The sequence below is a fragment of the Syngnathoides biaculeatus genome, chromosome 15 (genome assembly GCF_019802595.1).
Source record: "Syngnathoides biaculeatus isolate LvHL_M chromosome 15, ASM1980259v1, whole genome shotgun sequence".
NCBI lineage: Eukaryota > Metazoa > Chordata > Actinopteri > Syngnathiformes > Syngnathidae > Syngnathoides > Syngnathoides biaculeatus.
The window spans coordinates 6796850-6815000 of NC_084654.1; the positions used below are offsets into that span (position 1 = coordinate 6796850).

The 18151-nt window shown below is 38.1% G+C and overlaps 1 protein-coding gene across 1 annotated transcript in view; it reads left to right on the forward strand.

The window, feature by feature from the left end:
- Positions 1 to 18151, forward strand: part of rock2a (rho-associated, coiled-coil containing protein kinase 2a) — a 62313-nt gene that overhangs the window by 17102 nt on the left and 27060 nt on the right. Inside the window, exons 2-5 of the mRNA XM_061844863.1 lie at positions 15967 to 16048; positions 16146 to 16246; positions 16396 to 16533; positions 16642 to 16902. Of these exons, the coding sequence (XP_061700847.1) occupies positions 15967 to 16048; positions 16146 to 16246; positions 16396 to 16533; positions 16642 to 16902 (582 nt within the window). The remainder of the gene's footprint in view (positions 1 to 15966; positions 16049 to 16145; positions 16247 to 16395; positions 16534 to 16641; positions 16903 to 18151) is intronic.

The following is an 18151-nucleotide window of genomic DNA, read 5'->3' on the forward strand; positions in this document are numbered from 1 at the left end:
TACCTCACTGGCATAAATAGATGGAAGAATATCCATTATTTATTGAATATTTATTCATTTTTTGAATCAGTAAAGTACACAAGTATATACAGTAACTCAACAAGTCACTCATTGTTCCATCTTTTTATCGAATTAGTGATCGGTTATCATTTTTTAAAAACTCGCTGGTCCCAAAATTTCAGATCATGTAAAGCCTAGACCAGGGGTGCTCAATGCATCGATCGCGGGACGGCGTGCCTAAAAAAAAAAAAAGCCAATGTTCCCTCCAAACTGCGCGTGTGTGTAAGTGTGCACCGCTGATGCAGTCTCTTCGCAGATATTCTGCGTTGCACGCCAAAAAAAAAAAAAAAAATCCAAAGCAAATTAAAAGTATAACATACAGCTATTTATTCACTTTGGGGGATTTTGCAATGTGATTCAATGTGTGGAGAATGACTGATTATTACGTCCAATGGAACAATTCAGATACGTACTGTAAAAAAATGAAAAGAAGAAGCCAGCTGGTTTCTATCAGGCAGCACACGGAACTTTCTCAAACGACGACCGCTATTCCGACACAATTTCTTTTTCCTAGTTTACCTTACACCCGCCCCCCAAACCTGCTCTTAAAGACATACACTCATAATTACAAATTGTTATTGTGTTAATAGTACTTACGCAGCCCATCAATGTGTTTAATAATGACAACTTACACCACTGCCGCTTTAGTTCACAATAGTCTGGGCAACGTAGAGCAAAGATGAGCTAGACATTCTGCTTATGTTTACATTCCATATTAATGGAGAAAGTTAAAAAAGAAATGCTGTTGTTTTAACATGCAATGACTGTTGGAGTATTTGAATAATCGAAGAAAAAGTGGTTAAACTGGACGAGATTTTCAATTTTCAAGAGGGAAATGTCTGGTCTGAAGCTAAAGTAGAAAGTGCAGGATCACATGGTGTGTAATTTTAAAATTCCACCTTGGCACAGCCTGATGAAAGCACAGACAATCCAGTGCACAAAAAGCTAATTCTGTATTTTAAATATATGTGTATATTTATATATAGTATAAGATATCACATAACATTAATAACATAACATTGGGAGCATCATCACCCACCCCTCCCCCGGTCGGTAGCTAGCTAGAAGCTGGCTGCTTGAAAAGTAGATCTTGGGGTAAAAAAGTCTGGGCACCCCTGGCCTAGACTTTACACCAATCTGAATGGCTTGAACGGTATTAGCTGATAATTAGTATTTTATGCTAATAGACTTGAATATAATAACTTGTGACGTTGTTGATCGGATCTGCAAAATTTGTGTTATGGGAGATTTGTTGTTGAGATCTGTTGCTGCCAGATGCTCTACTCTCTTGTATGTTACAAATACAAAATTGAGTGATTACTTTTAACAGTTGATGTAACAGATTGATTCTGAAATTGATTAATTCTCTTTTGATGAAAATTTCTAAATAAAAAACAAACCAAAAAAAATTATCAACCTGAGTCCCAGAAAAGATTTTGATCGAAATTTAGGATTCTTTTAGATAAGTTTGTCACAACATACTTTATAAGGGATTTCAAACTCCACTTTTAACAATGTTAGTTGGAGTGATGTCCTCACTTAAGATCATGAAAAATTGCTCCAGTTAAATGTTTGCTGTTATAGGCATCAAGTTTCTCCCTTTGCTATATTTTTCCAGCACATTCCTCAGTTCATTATATAAATCCTTGGTGCCAAAAATGCACAGGGCACAGGAGCATGGGACAGAAATCATTCAAATCCAAAGTAATAGCTACTCCTGCTATTCCCTGTGGGCACATTTACAGTGCTACTGAGACCCTCTGCTGGATTCCTGCTGTTGTCTGTTCTGGAGAGTTTATTGGCCATGCCAACCACCCCCAGCCTCCCTCACTGTGCTCACCCCACAATTTATCTTGACAACTATTTTTAAAATGTCTGGAATTCAATCAAAACAGTGACATTCATTTGCTTATCAGGGCCTCCTTCTTGTTTTTGTTTCATTTGGCATATTCATCTTATCGACCGCATAAGTAGATAGGGCTGCATTAACCAAGAGTTCCATGTCGCCCCGTCTGTGACACTTAACTTGAAAGAGTTGTAACATGGGCGAGTTTAAATGATTCATCTGCCAAAGAGTAGTAAATCCAGTGCCATGAAACAGTATTTGCCCTGTTGACAATTTTTTTTTTTAATAGCATCCCCACTTTAGTGTGGAAGATCATCAAACAAATGTAAATCCCAAGTCTGTGATTGGCTGGCAACCAGTTCAGGATCTAGCAGGTCTCCTCCCCTTTGACAGCTGGGATTGGCTCCAGCACTCATGCAACCCTTGTAAGGATAAGTGACTCGGATAATGGATTGATGGATGGAGGTAACCCAAGCAAATGTGTAGTTTTTAAATCCTATTCAGCCGTTAAATCAAGCAGATTGGGGATCTATATTGCTTTTATGCCAGAACAGTTTTACTGTCACAGTGGAGTTTTTAGGTTGTCACTGTGGTTTCTTGGTATTATAATGGATAGACTTTACACTGGTCTGACCGGTATTAGTCGATATTTTGTTTTTCATGTATTGCACACCCTACAGAGTGTGTGCGTTGGTTTTCTGAGAATCTACTGCCCCCACTGGTAACTTTTTTCACATGTAGCAATAAAAAATATACTGAAAATGTGGATTAATGTTGTTAGTCACATTGCACTGCTATTATTTTGAACACTACTGTACATTTCTTTGATCATCTTAAACATCAAAGTTGGGAAACTATGCAACAAATAATAATAATAATAACATCCATCCATCTATTTTCCTAGCTGCTTATCCTCACATGGGACACAGGGAGGGCTGGAGCCTATGCCAGCTGTCAACAGGCAGGAGGCGGGGTACACCTTGAACTGGTTGCCATCCAATCACAGGGCACATGGAGGCAGACAGTTACACTCACAATCACACCTCAGAGCAATTTAGAGTGTTCAATTAATGTTGCATGTTTTTGGGATGTGGGAGGAAACCAGAGTGCCCGGAGAAAACCCATGCAGGCACGGGGAGAAAATGCAAACTCCACACAGGCGTGTACGTGATTAAACCTAGGACCTCAGAACTGTGAGGCAAACACTTTCCAGCTGAGCCAATAATAATAACAGTAAAAGTAAATAATAGCAATGCAGTCACTCACATTTGAAAAATGTATGGGTGTGGTCAGTCATGCTCGCAGATACAGTTGCGGGTGTGATAAGGGATGGAATCTCAAGACCTTAAAATAATTTACTGGATTAATATCACATAAGTGTAAATTGAAAAGAAAATAAACAAATACATAACTAAAATAGAAAACAAAAATTTCAAACTCAGAAATGATAATTTCCAATTTCAACTGATATTAGTAGAACATGATAGAAAATGGTATTTACAAATTTTCATCAATAAAAATTCTTGATCTAACAATCTGAAGACAAGTTAAATGCACTGGCCTGTCAAGGAATAAACATGAACGGTCTATACCCGCAATGTTGTGAAAATGGTGAGAGTTTAGTTCAACATAATCGGCGTTAGTGGCAACAAGCTAGCGATGCATTGTAACAAACATTCCTGGCGGCAGTTGTGATGTATTATTATCTAGCGTAATTTATGGCGTTATCTATTGTCAATCCATTGATGAAAGCTAGCAGTAGATGATCTATATCTTACTAAAGCATGTAGAGGGGAAATGTTTTCAACTTCAAGATAACGCGTACCACTGGAAAAATGACCGTTCTCATTCAGATATATGGACAGACTAATCTAACGGGAGAACTTAGATCAAGTCAAAGTAAATCACAATCTCATACTTATTATAGATACTGAAACATTACCTGTGTTATATCCCAGAAATGTCTTCAGTGTAACTAAATTTCCTTTGGCGAGGCTTATGATGCTGATGACTTTCAACGTCAATGCGTTCGCCGTACGTGAAGAAGCTCTGAACATGCGCTTTTGGCATAACTTCCGAACATGCTCAGAACGGTTAACTTACATTACAGTTACCGGGTGAATACTGATTGTTTATGAACAGGCTTGCTCCTAAAACTTTTAACAATGTTTTTGAAATAAATAAACACGTAAATTAATGTCAAGACTACACTAAATAAGCGACGTCTTTCAATATCTATTTTTTCTACTCGTAACAAATTTTACGTGTGTGATTTTTCGTGATGAGCGCCTTCGCGCTCGTCAAATGTGAATGACTGCATAATGTCAATTCGACTGTGAATATTAGAGTATCTGCGTATGAAATGAAACATTCACTAAACACTTTGGTACTCTGCATTTGCAGTAGTTGCTAGGCAACCATCCAGAATCAATTGGCTGCGTGTAAAATAAGATTCACAAGTTGTTGATTTTAGCCGTCTAGATTCTATTATTTAACCAAGAAGAGAATAGCGTCAAACTGGCGCAGAACCTGGAGAAAGGGTGCCACGTTTTAAAAGATAAAGACCAGATGTTATCTGCAGCAAATCTGAAAACATTTTCTGGATTGAAGTCCAATCAGCTTTGCTTTTCCCCAGACACTTGTAAATTGATTAATATTAATGTATACTTGTTCAACTTAGTTGACAAACTTGTTGACATTTTCTGTGATATTACTAAAGGCAGGAAATTCAAGGTTCTTCATTTTTTCAGTGACATTGAAAGCATCAGGGAGGATAGCCTTATATCAGTGTACATTGGTAAATGTGACTATTTAGATTTAAAATAAAAATGGGATCTATTTACAGCTTTATCATTGCCTTAACTAGTCCCAGCTGACACATTCCTTCATAGGGTAATGTCTGTACTCCCTTTGTATGGCCCCATCTATGATAGATAGAATTGAATGATGGTTTAATTTGGAGGGAAAATGTCTTATAAAGAAGCATTTAAAATTAATTTCCTTTCTTTTGCTGCAGAGACAATGGAACCACTTGTGTCTCTAATACAGATGACAATACATGTTAATTCGGTTGTACTCAACGTGACAACTGGCAAAGTAGATTTGCATATAAGGTCAGAGTGATCTTTTAGCGTTAACTATCGGAATTGTTTCGTTTGGTAAATGTAGTGATTTCAAACATTGCAGCACTGTATTTTCTATTTTTCATGGTAGTGGGCAGCCAGTCACTTTTCTTTCTTTCTTTCTTGCCTGAAGTGGGAAATCTGTAAAAGTTACTTTTCCATTATATCTGACAACATTCAGTTTGAGAGAGAATTTTTGTTTTATTGATGCTTGGGGTCCATCATTCTCAACATACAATGGTGAGGAAAAGCAGGATAGAAAATAGATACATGGATCTGGAATTTAGTGCTACTTGACATTGAGTTGTCTATATTTTGTCTATGGCCCATTCAAGGAAGTGCATCAAGTTCATGTAACATCAGCTGCCTCGGTGCTAGTTTTAATTTGTTTCTACTGAAACAAGTACTTGAAGGAGGTCATTAAAAAAAAAAAAAAAAAAAAAAAGATTCTTTAATTTTTTTATCTCTCAAACTTCATGTCCAAAATTGTATTAATTATATTCTTTTCCAATGAGGGTCCATTAATTGCTTCTGATAAAATTGCTACTCAACCTCATTTCTTATCCTATTTTCCAATATTAAAATACAGTAATTAGTGGTAGTGTTTAGTAATTGAAACAGCACAATCCAATAATTAAATGTCCATATATCCATCATCCGTACATCCATTTTCTGAGACTGTTGTCCTCACGAGGGCCACAGGCTTGCTGGAGCCTATCCCAGCTATCATTGGGCAGGAGGCAGGGTACACCTTGAACTGGTTACCAGCCAATCGCAGGGCACATGGAGATTGACAAGAGCCGCACTCACAATCAGACCTTGGTGCAATTTAGAGTTGCCAATTATTGCATGTTCTTGGGATGTGGGAGGAAATCGGAGTGCCCGGAGATAATCCATGCAGGCATGGGGAAAACGTAATCTCCACACAAGGGCGCCGGGATTTTAACCCTGGACTGTAAGGCCAACATCTGTTCCACTGTGCCGCTGTAGTTAAATGTGATTTTGTAAATAAGAAACATTGTATGAAAAGGTATTTGGCCCCTACTGACAGTTAAAAAAAAGAAAAAGAAATGGGCAACCAGTTCTCGCCTGAAGATAGCTGGGATAGGCGCCAGGGTGCCTGCGACCCTAGTGAGCATAAGTAGTAGATGAATAAATGATCAACAAAAAAGTGAAAGTGGAAGTCTTACAAGAAATATCTAGTCAAAGTATGAAACCATAAGTCCCATTTTGTCACCGTGTTGCATGATTATCAACTGACTCCCAAAATTTCACCATAAAACCACAAACGTTTTTAAATTTTTGTAATTCTAGTCATAAAATAACTTTCCTGTAAAATCAATCAAAGCCCACTTCTTCCAAGGTTGCTGTCGTATGTGTAATGTTGATTTGCAAATTTGTCAGCTTCTGACTTACCATATCTGATGCGTACAGAGGTGGAGACACAACAATGTGTGAAGTCTACACCCCAGATTTACTGCCCACATCTCTTTGATTTAAAAGCAGTAATTGCTATCCCTGTCTGGCATTGATGTCACAGATATAATTACTGCATCTGAATGTGCAAACCTGGAACAAATGTACACGATTGCCCAAGCAATTCTCTGAGTTTTGTCTGAAAGTTACAAGTGAATGAATATCCTCTCTCTTGGTATGCTTCTAATGCATTAGGAAAGGCAGTGATAAAGGAGATTACTGTATATTTGGTTCTGTGTCGGTAATAGTAGCATCACTTGTACAGAAACTGTAAACTAACCCTTTCCCCACTAATCATCTGACATGTCACTAAAACCATCCTTGTCTAAACCTTCAAGTAGAACGGCGAATCTTTAGCTTTTCACATTGGTTTTTTTTTCTATTTCCTGATGTGACAAAACAAGTAAATTTATAAAGATCTTGTTTAAAGGTCAGAGAACAATGATGTTAAAAAAATTAACTCTACAACCCTTTTACAAATCATATATGCCAACATACAGCACTTGATAAATATGATGCAGAATGCAGCTTGTGGTTTTTGCATATTGTACCTTCCGGTCTTCAGTTCGATCCGGTGCTATGACATAAGACTAGCCAAACACCCTGTTCATTTGTCTTTGTGTGCTGTTTTTCCCGTTTTTGAATATTTGTTACTGTATGATTTTGCGATTTCATGATGGTCTATTTTGTTGAATTCGGTTCCACATGGTTCAGGCAACAGCAAGAGTTCTTTTGGTTTCCCAAGTGAAAAAGGAATATGACTGGATAGGGAAAGTAAATCGACAAAGGATAAAACGTGGTCAGCTATGCGTGCCAAGCAATCGGTCCAAACTGTGCTGATAAATTTAAAGTGTGTGAGTGTTTTGAGAAAGACTTAACATGAAGTAATTCATACCGTAGTGTTAAAAATAGCAGTCCAATGTGACTAACCAGAGTACCCTAATTTCCGGCCTACAGAGTGCACCGGATTATAAACCTCACCCAGTACATTTGCACCTCTGTACAAACCGCAAGTGCCCACATTGAAACACGAGATATTTACAAAGAAAGCCGGTACACATAGAGTTTTCAAAGTCCAAATACCTTAACATATTTTAACATAGCAACAACACGATAACACAAACAGCACTGGTTAAAAAAAAACACACCCGTAAAAATAAAAACAGCTGTGGCAGCTACACAGTAACAACACGGTAGCACAGCACTAACAGAGACGGTTTAAAAAAAAATCATTGAGATGTGGCAGTAAGACAGCAGAAACAGCGCGAATGCTGGCGCGGCACAAACAGGGCCGCTAAAAAAAACATGCCGGTAAAAATCACCGAGACACAGCAGTAACACAGCAGCAACTCGCTAGCACAGCGCTAACGCCAGCGGAGCACTAACAGGGCCGGTTAAAAAAAAAAACAACATACCGGTAAAAATCGCTTCCTCAGCACATATATTCCATTTGTCTCACTTATATCTTTTCCGCTCGAGTGCCCCCTTGCGGCTGTTGGAAGTAATGCACAAATTCCACACATCACCGCATAAGCCGCAGGGTTGAAAGCATGTGAAAAAAGTCACAGCTAATGTTATATTGCTACATTTCAAACAAGTTATCAGTAGGTGCAGTAGGTTCTCCGATGCAGCATTCGTTATATACACACTCTTAAGGCTGTGCAATTGGGCAATTTGTTAAGAGGGGTGTGTTAAAAAATAGCAGTGTGGCATTCAATGAGTGAGGTCATCATTTTTGGAAAAAAAGGGTGTGAATCAGGTGGGCCCCATTTATGAATGAAGCCAGCACCTGTTGAATATGCATTTTTCCTTGAAACCATAAGGAAAATTGATCATTTGACACATTGTTCAAAACAACAGCATACTTTGATTATAAGTTTGATTGTAGAGGGGTAACATTATAAAGAGGTGCAAAAAAATCATAGGCTCTTCAGGGACAATGATCTCTAATGCCTTAAAATGGAGTGCAAAACCAGAGACATGTGGTAGAAAACGGAAGAAAACCATCAAAATAAATCACAAAATAACCAGATTGGCAAAGGCTCAGCCAATGATCAGGTCCAGGATTATCAAAGACAGTCTGGAGTTACCTGTAAGTACTGTGACAGTGAGAAGATGTCTGTGTGCATTTATAAGGATCCCCTGCAAAGTCCCTCTGTTTTAAAATAAATAAATAAATAAATAAATAAAAAATAAAAAAGGCAGTCACAAAAGAGGCTACAATTTGTCAAAGAACACATCAACTAATCTAAAAAGAAATGAAGGCACATTTTGTGGACTGATGAGAGTAAAAGTGTTCTTTTTGGGTTCAGGGACCGCAGACATTTTGTGAGATGCAGGGAAGACAGTGAACTATGGTGGTGCAAGCATAATGATATAGGAATGTTTCTCCTACTATGGTGTTAGGCCTATTTTTCGAATACCAGGGATCATGGTGGACATGGATCGGTTTGCATATGTAAAAATACTTGAGGAGGGCATGATGCCTTATGCTGAAGAGGACATGCCCTTGAAATGGGTGTTTCAACAAGACAATGATACTAAACACACTAGTAAACATGCAAAGTCTACAACAGCAATCCAATTGAGAATTTGTGGGTTGACATAAAAAAACGCTGTTTCTGAAATGTAAATGTAAATAAATTGTGGAATGTTGTTAAGGAATGACAGCTGAAATGTGCTACAATTTGGTTGACTCCATGTCATAGCTCTGAAGCAGTTATAAAAAAAAAAAAAAAACATTAGTTTAGTGGTTCAAAGGATTGATAAATCGTAGAACCCAAAAAGTTTGTACAAAGTTAGTTTTGAGTTTGTAAAGTCAATGGTAGACTGCTATTTTTTGAACACCCCCTTTCAACAAATAGCTTAATTCCACAGCCTTAAGAGTGTATATCATGAATGCTGGATCTTGTTGGTTTTATGAGAATCTAATACACCTATTGGTAACTTGTTTGACATGTAGCAATAGAAAATAGACTGAAAACCTGGATTAATCTGCTTGGTCACATTGGACTGCTATTATTTTGAACACTACTGTACATACTGTAGGTATATTTAGGCAGAGGCTGAAACCAGCTGCGGTGGCAGCTATTTTACCTTCACCCACCAGTACCTCATCCCCCAGCAAGAAAACAAAATCTTGTAGCCTCCACGATGCTGCGGCAAAGCGGTGCAAACAAGAGATGAGGATTTCCTTGTATATACCTACGACTCTGTTATGGTTATTATGCACTGGGCAGTATTTATAAAAAGACCTAAACACTAATTTTGAGTAGTTGTTTTTACTTTTGCATATATGATAAGCCAACAGACACGGCAGACACTTTCTGTGTGCCATTTTATAGTCACTCGAGAGAGTGGCACACTATATATATACAGGAGTACTGTCTACTATGTAAAACCTTGTCGTAACACTGAAACATCTGTAACATGTATAGTCACGCTAAAAATTATTGGCACACCTCTGGTGCCTTTATTTCTAACCATGACTGTATAAAAAAATGCTTCTGACATATCATTGCATCAAACTAGTTGCCACTTTCTTTTGCTGTTGTATAGCTGCTCATCGCCGTCACTGTCAGGTTCCGACCTCCTGATCGGCTCAAGCGACCAGTTTGACAATTTGTAGTTTATGTAGATGCTTTTGTATCTTGAAATTCTTTTCCTCTTCACGTTTCAGTGCATTGCCTGTCATTGCATAGTGTAGAGCGCTGTATTTCTCAATTTCAACGTCACTTCCGGTAGCCCTTGGAGTGGATACAGTTGTAGAAGTTTTGAGCTCTGCTTAAGTGCAGGGAGTTCTCACTATGCGTAATAAAAACCAAATTTTTAGCTAAATTATAGTTGAGAAATAACTTGAAGTGACATGCATGTATTATATAGCATATAAACATTGAAAATATGTTGTTTAATTGATCCCATAACATCTTTGTACTTTGACCTTGAACAGTCAAACGTCTTAAGTATACCATAAAACTGTACAATTATAGGTATGCATTATTGGGGGGGGTTCGAGGGGGTGATGATCTCTGACGTTAAGTAGCAGCCAAATGATGCAGCTGCAGAGGAAATGAGTTGCACACAGGGACCGACCATCCTTATGTCATCGTGAAATTATCTGCCAAACACGGGGCGGGGTGTATCATTTCCTGGATGGCTTTTTGGGAGATCTTCGTGCATGTATTTGTATGTGCACACCCCCTCCCCTCCTCCCTGAGTGCCATTCTCCGCCCCTTACATGTGTATTTTTTTTCCCTTAAATAGTAGCTTTGTGTGAGGTTAGTCCTTTAATGGGGAAGCGCTGTTGAGCTGCTGAAACAAAAGTGCTCGTTCGCCACAGACTGGCAGCACCCGAGTGAGAAACATTTGAAATAGCAGGAAGAGAGACAGATAAAACTGAAAAAAAAATATTAAAAGAAACTACAGTGAAAGTGGAGAGAACTGGTGGGAACACGACACATCCTATGAACATGTTAACACAAATATGCATTTAACATGTATTATTTGTGTTGTATAATGTTAAAACCAAGTGCATTTCTTATGTGACAATAAGTAACACCATTTATCCCAATGTAATGTGCACGTCCAATACAAGCTGGAATGCCAAAAGGAAATGGGAGTGAAAAGCACAGCATAGTTTACCAGGAACTCTAAAATATAAATTTCTGAAATGTTTAAAATTTTTAGACTACACGTGTTTCTGAACCCATTGAAACTGTTTTTCTGACTGTGAGAATATATTACAGTTCACTAAAGGTGCCTGAGTGGCCATCTCCACGGACACACCATTCCTGGCTCAAAATGTAGTACGATTCACATCACTCGCACACATATTGGCATATGGTATTTGGAATTCTTCATCCACCCTGACTAAAGCTCCTCTTCTACCTGAGGAAAAAAGAAGCCCCATTGCATGATACTTCCACCACAATGCTTCAATGAAGGTATTGTTTTTTTAGTGATGAGCAGTTTTTTGTTTGTTCCAATCATTCCTTTTGGAATTGTGGCCAAAAAGTTTGTTCATTTAATCAGACCATTTCCCCACAAGCGTTTGGGACATTTCAAATGTGTTTTGGTTAAAATATAGCACAACTTGGATGTTTTTCTTTGGAAGAGAAGAAGAAGATGGGAAATTGTTGTCACATGCACTGAAGCCATTACGAGCAAAAAATTACTGCACCTCCTCCATTGTTGCCGTCTGCCTCTTGGAAACCCTGACAAGCTTTTGTCTCCTTTTGTCATTAATTTCGTATTGATGTTCTTTTCTCGTTAATGAGGTTGTTGTCCCTTATTGTCTCCACTTGATGACGTTCTCTACTCATGGTATATTGATTACCCACAAATCCTTTTTTAACCTTCTTATGACTGAAACCTTCGGAACAATGAGATCCCTCTGCTCTTGTCAAAGCTCTCCGTAGATCTGGAAAATGCAACTAAATGTCAGGAAAAGAATACTGAAACATATTAACTTAATTTAAGGTTAATCATAGGCACTTCAATGTTGGTAGGTGTCTGCAGATTCCCATTTACCATCCGTTTGACAGTTAGTGATTAATTCTGAACATAGCTACACCCCTGGTTATAAGATTTGCACACTGCACAACCACATAATCTCGTGTTTATTTTTATGTTCCCTCATGAAAGATTTTTTTTCAATTACTTTTTTTTACAGGATATACATTGTATTCATGGTGTGAAAGCAAAGCAAATGTATTTGTTCAGCGATCACAAGGTAACTCAATGTGCTTTACATGATTAAAAATATTTAAAAACAGAAAACATTTAAAATGGGCTAAAAACAGTAAAAATTACAACAAAATATTTATATTTAAAAAATGAGTCTTTGTCGCTATACTAAAACTTTTTATTTATAGTGTAGGCCATTATAAAACATGTTAGGGAGGGCATCGATTCCTCACATTTTTTGATGTTGTTTGTGGCAGGGTCAGTCTCCATCCAACACGAATACCAGTTGGTTTACTGTATTGTATATATAAAAAATAATAATAATCATGATTTCTGGTGGTGTTTCCTGCAATTGTCTGCAAACATACATTTCAAATTTTTATTCGGAAGTTAAAGATTTGCTTTCACAAGTTACGTTTGCTAAATTTAGTGTAACCTGCTGCATGCCTTATTTGGGATTTAAGTTGGTCTTCTCACTCTCGTTGACACACGCACACACTGGGACACGACAATGCAACATTAATATTCTGAAGAGGTTTACTCATTATTCATTTGGCGTTAGTATTACAAAACCATAGTTTGCTTAGATATTCTTTTTTCCTAAAGTAAAACATTTTATTGAGTGCTTTTCATTTCATATGAGAATGTCCATTATAAGCTGTAAATTGAATTTTGAATTCCAAATTTTTGTGCAAATACTACATATGAAGCACTCTTTTGTTTTGGTGAATATCGACACCTAACCCTTGTGTAGTTGCTGATGAGCTTAATAAATACCATGAGCATCTCTTTACCACAACAGTGCTCTTATTTTTCACTGGATGAATGTCAGTGATTGTGGGCCGCTGTTGATAGAAAACTGAATCATCCAGTGTGTAGACAAGAATCTCAATGTGTCAGTTGGCATATTAGCAAAAAGACTGGTAAAGTTCAAGATGACTTAATTAAAATTGTTGTTGTTAGTGAATTTTGAACCTGACGTTAAAGTTTGAGTGTTGACCCTGTCAGAACCTGTATCGGTCCCATATGTTCTTGATTCAATATGTTGTTTTAGTGTTTATTTCGTATTTAGCATCTTTATACTGTATTATTAAGTCAAGTAAGTTTGTCAGATGTGTGATACATATATGACATATATGAAATAGCATTCTTCTCTGATCTGCAGTGCTATAATTGACTAAAACGTTAAAATAAATGAATAAAATACAAATCTCATCTGTCTAAAATACGTACATTGTGCCTAATGCTATAGACAATATAACCAATGTGGTGAATCTAGGTAATTTAACAAGAACTGTAATTCCTATATACAGTACTCATAGATCTGTGCTATTGACATTATGAGAAGTAATGTACACGGTTGAGTATTTTGGACAGTGTAGTTAATTAAAGACATTTTTTCGAAAGTGGAGCAGAATAATCTGTTCAGTAATGAGCACAGTCCTGTGAATACTGTGCTTCAAGTGTGGTTTGTGCATGACCCTAATTTCTGGCCTACAGTCAATGGTGGTGGGTGCCATGGAGGGATCATAATGATGAGTGAAAACCAGAGAAGGAATTGAGCATCCTGACTGCCTGGTAGAAAAAGCTATCTTTGAGCGTGCTGGTTTTGGCAAGAAGGCTCTGCAGTCTTCTCTCTGATGGCAGTAATTTGAAGAGGCAGTGGGATGGGTGAGTGGGGTCACCTACGATCCTAGTGGCCTTGTGGGTAAGGCGGGTGTTGTAAATATGCAAAAAGGAGAGGAGAGAAATACCGCTGATCTTCTCAGCTACTCTGACAGTGTGTTGTAGGATTTTGCGGCAGGAGGTGGTGTAGACGCCGTACCACACAGTGATGATTCTGCACAAGATGCTCTCGATCATCCCTCTGTAAAAGGAGATCATGATTGGGGACAGAGGAAGTAGAGCCACAATTGAGCCGTTTTAGCCAGTGCTGTGGTGTTAGTGGTCCAGGAATTTGGTCCTCGTCACTTGCCCTACTCTCGCACCGTTGATGGTTAGTTGGGGATGGTGGGTATGGCCTCTCTTGAAGTCCACTATGATCTACTTAGTCTTCTCCAAGTTCAGGTGGAGATTGTTGTCCTTGCACCACATTGTCTGGGGGCTCATTTCACTCCTGTAGCTTGTCTCATCGTTGTTGTTGAGACGCTCCACAGTCGTGTTGTCTGCAAACTTGATGAAGAGGTTGTAGTTGGTGCACAGTCGTGGGTCAGCAAAGTGAATGGGGATTCCCTGTATTCACCATGATGGTGTTGGAGGTGTTGCTGCTGGAGGCATGGGGGCTTTGTAGTCCATAAAAAACGTGATGGAACGGGGAACCCCGATTTAAGCGCTATTTAAAAATTATTGCATTCATGGCAATCACTCTTCACTAGCCTAAGTAAAATCAAGGCATTGGAATTGCACAAATTAATGCAGAAAAAAATTACAAATTTATTTAATTATTATTAGTTCACTTAATACTGACATTCCAACAAGTCTTTCTCCTAAATCTTGATGTTGTGCACAATATGCAATATTAGGTGTGGTCTTGTCATCGTTTAATATTGCCGATGTCTGAGATCTGCCGATACTGATCATATAGATTGGCTCTAAAATTTTTAATGTAATTTTGGTGAGTGCTATTGGTTACGTGAACAGAAATGTTTATCTGGGTTTTCTTCCCCGTTCTTGCGTGCCTGCATTTGTATTTAAATATAAAAAGAGGGTGCACTTCTGTTGGGGTGTCAATAAACACACAGAGTGAAGATTAACATTCTATAGGCTGTAAACTATAAACAGGTTGAGTTATAATCTTGAGCAGTGTGAACGAACCTTCTTTCTACCGCATACCGATTTAAAAGAGGCATTTTTCTCATGGGCCAAATATTGCTGGGATTGGCTCTCGCACTCCCGCAAACCTTGTGTGGATAACCATCTCTAAAAAGGGATGTGTGTGTGTATACAAATGCAGGAGTGGGCGGTGTTGTTGCAGGTAGCCAGATCAGACTGCAGTTCTGTTGCTCCTCAGTGAGAGTAACTCGGTAAATGTATTTATGCCTGTGTCGAGCAGAAACCTACGACTGTATCTGTATTAGAGTAGAGTTGTTGCGTGAGAGTTAATTGGTGCAGTAAACCCAATTTTTAGGAAGGAATCGTGGTGTTTCATTCCTGAACATTTCATTCAAAAGAACAAATATTTTTAGTAAATGTAATGAACTGAATTACTTTATGAAACGATTCATTCTTTGAGCTCTGCCGCCATTACCCAGTCCACTGGGACAGGAAACTGAAGCATTCAAGTCGGCTGAGACCAGAAACAGAAGTGTTCTGTGGAGTCTCGACCTGTCAATTGAGACACACAGTTGTTGCGGTGGAGAAGATCCGGTCAATTTTCAAAATAGACACTGACATGCGAATAACAATACAACAAAAATTATATCAATTGGTGATTCCATCTCTGATAACAAATTCCTCACAGCCCGGTACTGGTTGGGGACCGCTGGTCTTGAGGCTAACCCAAAATAGGAGTGTGTGTATCTAGTCATTCGAATCTTTCAGCAGTCTCTCCTCATGCATTATTACAACATTCTGCCACAGATGGTATGTTTCGATGATAGAAGAATTACAGACCAACACTGACTGCAGGCAAATATTTTCTGTCACGTAGAAATTTGTCCTGGTTCAAGTGGGCCAGTGTCTATATGTAAGTGGTGCCCCGACATAGTGGCCCTAGGCGACTGTTAATGTCGGACCCTTTCTGTTTTTCTAACTCAGTTTTGTTTTTCTTCCCCCCAGGACTCCTTAAATGCAGTGGTCTTAGATTTGGACTACCCTGCACTTCGCAAGAACAAAAATATTGAAACTTTTTTAAATAGATGTAAGTATTTTAAGTGTCATAGGATTGAGATGATTCCTTACACAGTTACATGTTTCTTTGACAAGTATTAACCTTAATAATGACCTTTTATTCTCAGATGAAAATGTCATAAAACAAGCCAGAGACCTCCAGATGACATCAGATGATTTTGATAGAGTTAAAGTGATTGGTCGAGGAGCTTTTGGTGAGGTTCAACTGGTGAGTATGCTTGACGTTATGTGACCTGATTTAGTAACGTCACTTGAAAATATAGATTATCAAAATGATCAAATTCACACTGTCTGATGAAGCACCGTTTAGCAAGGCATCAACACTAGACATACATACTGTGTTCCATCATAATTCAGGTCAGGCATAAAGCCTCTCAAAAAGTCTACGCCATGAAGCTTCTTAGCAAGTTTGAGATGATCAAACGCTCAGACTCTGCCTTCTTCTGGGAAGAAAGAGACATCATGGCCTTTGCCAACAGTCCATGGGTGGTGCAGGTATAACATTTAAGCCACCAGTCAAACAAACTCATGTCCATTTTTCTTAGGATATACAGTATGATGTAAAATTTTCTATAAAGGAGCTTGTCTTGTTTTCTTGTTCAGTTGTGCTGCGCCTTCCAAGATGAGCACTACCTCTACATGGTGATGGAGTACATGCCAGGAGGTGACCTGGTTAACCTCACCAGTACTTACGATGTGCCAGAGAAATGGGCCAAGTTTTACACCGCAGAGGTGGTTATGGCACTAGATGCTATTCACTCGATGGGCTTCATTCACCGTGATGTCAAGCCAGACAACATGCTGCTCGACAGACATGGACACCTGAAGCTTGCAGACTTTGGTACATGCATGAAGATGGACTCAGTGAGTTTTCTTCAAACTTGGAAAGCTGTAAAATATGGATGGATTTGTTTTGAAAGAATACATGGTAACCTCCAAGATTTAAACAGTACTAGGAGCTAACGATTAAAATCAATAAAACAGTCCTACTTTGCTAGTACACTTTAATGGTAGCCCTCGAGTCCTTGTGCCTTGAGATTTTTACTCACATAGCTTCCAGTACCATAATTTCTTCTGTATAATGTGCACCTATATAAAATACCCACCTGCAAACCTGACCTCAAAATTCTGGAAAACCCTTGTGCTATGTATAATGCATTTTTACAATCCATAATTTTGCTTCTACTCATACAATCAAAACTGTGAAGTATTGTATGTGTTTTGTTAGTTTTTTTTTTCAAAGAATTGTTCTGAAGTTAATAACTTTAACTGCATTTGGTAATACTATTTTTTTATCTCCTTGTTCTTTTTCTAAGTTCACGGCCCTGGTTTTATTCAGTAAATGTGAAAACACACAATTGTGGTCATATGTTTGATTATTCCCTGCACCAAATTTGTAAGATGGGTACAATTCTTTGAAGGAAACATTAAATTTTATTTTAAGGGGATTCAAATCAAACTGTCAAGCATTACAGAAAAGCATTAGTATTAAATATAGTCAAAAACAAATTAATTATAGTTGTTGTTCAGTCATCAGTTCTACTTAGGAGAACAGTATTTCACAAATTCTGGAAGTGTATGTGAATTTATGAGCGCTCTCTCCCTCTCTCTCTTTCTTTCTCATATATAAACACACACACACTCATACCTACCCTGTCATATTGGTGCTAAAACAACATCTTTTGCATCAACTCTGGGTGGCATATTAGAATGAAAGAGTACACCTTTCTTATAACCTCTCAGTGCCCGGTGGCATATTGGAATGAAAGTGTACAGCTTGTATGACTTGTAGATGGTAACATACATTTATAATTTTTTTTCCATTTTCCCCTACACCAATGTATAATCCCCACTATTGGAATTATACAATCGAAATTATGGTATGTTCTTTTGTATTCTTCTTTTCCACTGTTGAGCATTGTCCTTTTGGAATAAATTTTGACCCAAAAAAGAAACAAATGCACAATCTTTTGGTTTTCTAAACTGAACTCTTGTGCATTAGGATTAACATCCTGTGTGATGTTGTCCATGACAGCACTTTATTTTGTACAGTTTCGAAGCTGTAAATGTCAGTTGAATTGAGATTTTTACTGTTGTTTTTCTTTTTTATACC